This window comes from Piliocolobus tephrosceles, chromosome 21 (assembly GCF_002776525.5).
Source record: "Piliocolobus tephrosceles isolate RC106 chromosome 21, ASM277652v3, whole genome shotgun sequence".
NCBI lineage: Eukaryota > Metazoa > Chordata > Mammalia > Primates > Cercopithecidae > Piliocolobus > Piliocolobus tephrosceles.
Window position 1 is genome coordinate 16,322,212 of NC_045454.1, and position 6,046 is coordinate 16,328,257.

Here is a 6,046-nt window from a genome sequence, read left to right on the forward strand (position 1 = left end):
GGAGGTGAGGGTGGTGGGCTGGAGACCAGGGGGGGGGGGGGGGAGGGGGAGGGGTTCGACCCCCCCAGCGCACCGGGGGGGGGAAAAGGGGGAAACCGCAAAAAAAAAAAAAAAAAAAAAAAAAAAAGAGAGAGAGAGTGGATAGGGGTAGAGATGCAATGGAAATTGGCCATGAGTTGACCAATGTTGAAGCTGCTTTTGTGTGCATTTGAAACTTTCCAGCCGGGTGTGGTGGCTTACACCTGTAATCCCAGCAGTTTGGAAGGCCGAGGTGGGTGGATCACATGAGGTCAGGAGTTCGAGACCAGCCTGGCTAACATGGTGAAACCCGGTCTCTACTAAAAATACAAAAAAGTAGCTGGGCATGGTGGTGCGTACCTGTAATCCCAGCTACTTGGGAGGCTGAGCCAGGGATGTGGAGGTTGCAGTGAGCCAAGATCGCACCACTGCACTCCAGCCTGGGCAACAGACCAAGACTCCATCTCAAAAAACAAAAAAACAACTTTCATAGGAAAATTTGTTCTTAAGGCAGCTCGAACACTACCTCCTTCCTAACCCCTTTCTCCAACATCCAAGGTGAATGTGAGGCTCCGGACCTCCCCTGGGGCCCTAAGTAGATCTTTGACTCAACAGTCTCTGTTGGGTCTTTTATTTAAAAAACGTTTTGTAGAGACAGGGCTCATTATGCCCCCCAGGCTGGTCTTAAACTCCTTGGGCTCAAGCGATTCACCGGTCTTGGCCTCCCAAAGTGCTGAGATTACAGGCATGGGTCACTGCACCCAGCCTAGGTCTTGTGAGACTGGACGGAAGAGGCTTGGCAAGGGCAAGGGCTGTGGGTATCCCAAGGCCCAGTGCAGGGTAGGCCCCGAATGCGTCCTGAGAAAATAAGTCAGAGGATCACCTAGAGGGCTTGTTCAACACAGACTGTTGTTCCCAGTCCCACACACAGTTTCTGATTTCAGTGGCCTGGGGTGCCGCCTGAGAATCTGCATTTCCCACAGTTCCCAGGTGATGCTGCCGCTGGTCCTGGGAGCCCATGTGGAGAGCTGCTGACTTGGATAACAGTATCACAGACTGTTCAAATCCTAGGACCTCAGAACCCCAGCTAGGGTTGAACTAGGCATTAAAGATGATTCTGAGCCGGGCGCAGTGGCTTATGCCTGTAATCCCAGCACTTTGGGAGGCCGAGGTGGGTGGATCACCTGAAGTCAAGAGTTCGAGACCCCCCTGGCCAACATGGTGAAACCCAGCCTCTACTAAAAATACAAAAAATTAGCTGGGCATGGTGGCACATGCCTGTAATCCCAGGTACTTGAGAGGCTGAGGCAGGAGAATTGCTTGAACCCAGGAGGCGGAGGTTGCAGTGAGCCAAGATCACACCATTGTGCTCCAGCCTGGGCAACAGGAGTGAAACTCTATCTCCAAAAAAAAAAAAAAAAAAAAAGATGATTCTGGACACTAGTTATTCCCCTTTTCTGAGTTCAGAACCTCCTGTGAGAAAGTGAAAACCAGGAACCTTTTCCCCAGAAATACATGCACACATACACGCATGTGCATATGATCTCAGGCACTCAGGACCCTCCTCAAGCCTGCCCATGATGGTCCCTTGGCCCTCAGGTTAACACCGTATTTGTTTTTGTTTTTTTTTTTGAGATGGAGTCTCGCTCTGTCGCCCAGGCTGGGGTGCAGTGGCCGGATCTCAGCTCACTGCAAGCTCCGCCTCCCGGGTTCACGCCATTCTCCTGCCTCAGCCTCCTGAGTAGCTGGGACTACAGGTGCTCACCACCTCGCCCGGCTAGTTTTCTGTATTTTTTAGTAGAGACGGGGTTTCACCGTGTTAGCCAGGATGGTCTCGATCTCCTGACCTTGTGATCCACCAGTCTCGGCCTCCCAAAGTGCTGGGATTACAGGCTTGAGCCACCGCGCCCGGCCTTAACACCGTATTTGATCTGGTAGCACCTACCTCTGAACAGATGAGGAAACTGAGGTCCAACCAAACTGGGTGGTACAGGCTGAGTTCACAGGGATCTCAGTTTCTTGACTTCCTTCTCAGACTTCTGTGGCTCTTGGAAAGGCTTTATCCTGCCTCCAGGTTATCTGATGCCACTTGAAGTTGGGTTCAAGCGATTCTGCTACCTCAGCCTCCCGAGTAGCTGGGATTACAGGTGCCCGCCACCATGTCCAGCTAATTTTTGAATTTTTGGTAGAGACAGGGTCCTCAAGTCCACCTGCCCTAGCCTCCCAAAGTGCCGGGTGACAGGTGTAAGCCGCTGTGCCTGGCTGGCCCCACCAATCTATGAGCGGAGGTTGCAGTGAGCCAATATCGCACCACTGCACTCCAACCTGGGTGACCGAGCGAGACTCTGTCTCAAAAAAAAAAAAAAAGCACTGTCAATTTTTTCTTTTATTTTCTCTTTTCTTTTCTTTTTTCTTTTGTTTTCGAGACAGAGTCTCACCCTGTTGCCGTGGGTGGAGTGCAGTGGTATGATCTTGGCTCACTGCAACCTCTGCTTCTTGGGATCAGGCGATTCTTGTACCTCAGCCTCCTGAGTAGCTGGGATTACAGACAAGCACTGCCATGCCCAGCTAATTTTTGTATTTTTAGTAGAGACGGGGTTTCGCCATGTTGGTCAGGCTGTTCTCAATCTCCTGACCTCAGGTGATCCACCCGCCTTGGCCTCCCAAAGTGCTGGGATTACAGGCATGAGCCACCGCACCTGGCCTCTTTGACAGTTCTAAGAAGTAAAACAAATCAGAAGAAGGCAGACAGAGTAATAGATATTGGGAACTATTATTTTTCCTATTCTGATTTAAATTGCTTTATTATGGAAAATTTCAAATGTATACAAAAGCAATGAAGATAATGAACGCCTGTAAACTCTCATCCAGCGTCATCGGTGATTAAGATTTTGCCCCATTTCAAATGCATGCATTTTTATATTTTCTTGCATAACTGCAATACCATATTGCACTAAATGGAACTAACAGTCACTTGGATGTTTTGGAAAGGATGGCTCAGAAAGGTATCTCCGAGGAGGTGATGTTCAGTCATGTAACTGAGATTTACTGAGTACCTACTGCATTCCAGGCACTGCTTTAGGAGTTAAGGGTCCGAGCTAAGGTTTAAATGAAGTGAAGGGGCCAGGTGCGGTGGCTCATGCCAGTAATCCCAACACTTTGGGAGGCCAAGGCGTGCAGATCGCGTGAGCCCGAGTTCGACACCAGCCTGAGCAACATAGTGAGACCGTGTCTCTAAAAAGAATAACAAATTAAAAGGAATAAATGGGCCAGATGCGGTGACTCAGGTCTGTAATCCTAGCACTTTGGGAGGCCGAGGTGGGCGGATCACGAGGTCAGGAGTTCGAGACCAGCCTGGTCTACATGGTGAAACCCTGTCTCTACTAAAAACACACAAAAAATTAGCCAGGCGTGGTGGCACACGCCTGTAATCCCAGCTACTCGGGAGGCTGAGGCAGGAGAATCGCTTGAACCTGGGAGGCGGAGGTTGCAGTGAGCCGAGATCGTGCCACTGCACTCCAGCCTGGGAGACAGAGTGAGATTCTGTCTCGAAAAAAAAAAAGAAGAAATTAAGTGAAGGAACAAGCTGGAGTGGGTATCTGTGGGACTAGCAAGACAGACAGAGGGAATAGCAGATGCAGGAGCCCTAAGATAAGACTGTCTGAGGAACAGACAGGATGCCAGTGTGGCTGGAGTAGAGTAGGCGTGAGAGAGGGAGTTGAGATCGGCCAGATTTGCTAGCACCTTGTGGCTCACCGTGAGGACTTGGGCATTTGCCGTGAGGTGGAGCCAGGTTCAGAGCAGAGGAGTGACATGATAATTCATAGCATGACCCTGGAGGGTAGAGATTTCTGTCTCTTTTTAAAAAATTGAAAAAAAAAATTTTAGAGACAGCGTGTTGCTCCTTGTTGTCCAGACTGGCATGCATTGGTGTGATCCCAGTTCACTGCAACCTCCAAATCCTGGACTCCAGCGATCCTCCCACCTCATCCTCCCAAAGTGCTGGGATTAAAGGCGTGAGCCACCATGCCTAGCCTATTTCTATCTGTTTCATTTGTCCTCAGCCCCCAGTAGATCCCAGCCCAGCACACAGTAGTAGTTCAATAAACATTTGTTGCACAAATAGAGCAGATCAGTTTACATGGAGCCGTGTTATTTTGTGTGTTGCAGGATGTGGGCATGCCAATGATTTATTTAGCCCCCCGGGGGATGGTCATCTGGCTTCTTACAGGCTTGTCTTATTAAGCATTGCGTGAGATTATTACATAGCTCTTAGCACAGTGCTTGACTGGAGGAAGTGCTTAATCTGTGTTAGTGATTATCATGACTATTTGTGTTGTTATTAACATGGGGTACAAGGGAGATCCAGATGGAGATAGGGCGGAGCGGGGGCAACTTAGGGTGACACACACCTGGGGAGGAGGGGCACACAGCTCCTGTGGTGGTAGCCCCTCCCTACCCCTGACGCGTCTCTCCTGCCTGCAGCTCCACGGAGAAGAACTGCTGCGTGCGGCAGCTGTATATTGACTTCCGCAAGGACCTCGGCTGGAAGTGGATCCACGAGCCCAAGGGCTACCACGCCAACTTCTGCCTGGGGCCCTGCCCCTACATTTGGAGCCTGGACACGCAGTACAGCAAGGTACGTCTGGCCCACCGGGCTAGGAGGTGTGCTTGGGGGTAGCCAGGACAGAGAAAGAGGAGAGAGAAAGAGAAGTCAAGTCAGAGAGGTGAGTTGGCAGGATGGGGAGAAAGAGAGGGGTGGGGTGGGAAAGGGAATGGATGAAGAGATGGGAGAGAGGCAGGAAGCTAGAGAAGGGCTCTGAGCAGGGGGCAGAGGGTGATGAGATAGGAAGGTCCACAGAACTGAAGTAACAGAGGGGTGGGGGTCAAGGGGGGAAGACAGACAGGGAGATGGAAGGAAAAAGGCAGAGAGAAATGGAGAGACAAAATGAGAGAGGCAGATACAAACACAGAGTTAGGGAAGGAGAGACAAAGACAGATATACAACAAGGCAAGAGGCGAAGACGAGGAAGGGTAGAGACTGAGAAAGAAAATCAGGCGGGCGCGGCGGCTCACGCTGGTAATACCAGCACTCTGGGGCGCTGAAGCAGAAGGATGGCCTGAGCCCAGGAGTTCGAAAGTAGCCCAGGCGGCTGAGTGACAGCCCATTTCTACCAAAAAAAAAAAAAAAAAAAAAAAAAGCCAGGAGTGGTGGCGCTTGCCTGTGATTCGAGCTACTCCGGAGGCTGAGGCGGGAGGATGACTTAAGCTCAGGAGGTTGAGGCCCTAAGCGAGCCTTGATCGCGCCCCTATACTCCAGCCTGGGTGGCAGAGCGAGACCCAGTCTCAAAACAAAAAGAAAATCAGACAGGTGGGGAGAGACAGAATAAGATAGGATGTTAGAAGATAAGAGAGACCGAATTGGAGATGGGAAGAGGGGGACAGGGATGCGGGGAGAGACGAAGTGGGAGAGGCTGGCGCGGTAGGGGGTGGGGGATGGGGCAGTGGAGGGCCATCTTCCTCCCTCCGCGAACCCTGAGCCCTGACCCCGCCCGCCGCCCGCAGGTCCTGGCCCTGTACAACCAGCATAACCCGGGCGCCTCGGCGGCGCCGTGCTGCGTGCCGCAGGCGCTGGAGCCGCTGCCCATCGTGTACTACGTGGGTCGCAAGCCCAAGGTGGAGCAGCTGTCCAACATGATCGTGCGCTCCTGCAAATGCAGCTGAGGCCCCGCCCCGCCCCGCCCCGCCCCGGCAGGCCCGGCCCCGCCCCGCCCCCCGCTGCCTTGCCCATGGGGGCTGTATTTAAGGACACCCGTGCCCCAAGCCCACCTGGGGCCCCATTAAAGATGGAGAGAGGACTGCGGATCTCTGTGTCATTGGGCGCCTGCCTGGGGTCTCCTTCCCTGACGTTCCCCCACTCCCACCCCATCTCTCTCCCTCTCTGCCTCCTCCTGCCTGCCTGCACTATTCCTTCGTCCCGCATCAAGGCACAGGGAACCAGTGGAGAACACTGCTGTAGTTAGATCTA

At 52.4% G+C, this 6,046-nt stretch overlaps 1 protein-coding gene across 2 annotated transcripts in view; it reads left to right on the forward strand.

Moving 5' to 3' along the window:
• TGFB1 (transforming growth factor beta 1) overlaps positions 1 to 5,881 on the forward strand; it is a 23,770-nt gene extending 17,889 nt beyond the window's left edge. For both annotated transcript variants that reach the window (XM_023229522.2, XM_023229521.2), the window contains exons 6-7: positions 4,504 to 4,657; positions 5,584 to 5,881. In XM_023229522.2, coding sequence (XP_023085290.1) covers positions 4,504 to 4,657; positions 5,584 to 5,742 — 313 coding nt within the window. In that variant the 3' untranslated portion in view covers positions 5,743 to 5,881. The remainder of the gene's footprint in view (positions 1 to 4,503; positions 4,658 to 5,583) is intronic.
• The last annotated feature ends 165 nt before the right edge of the window (positions 5,882 to 6,046 follow it).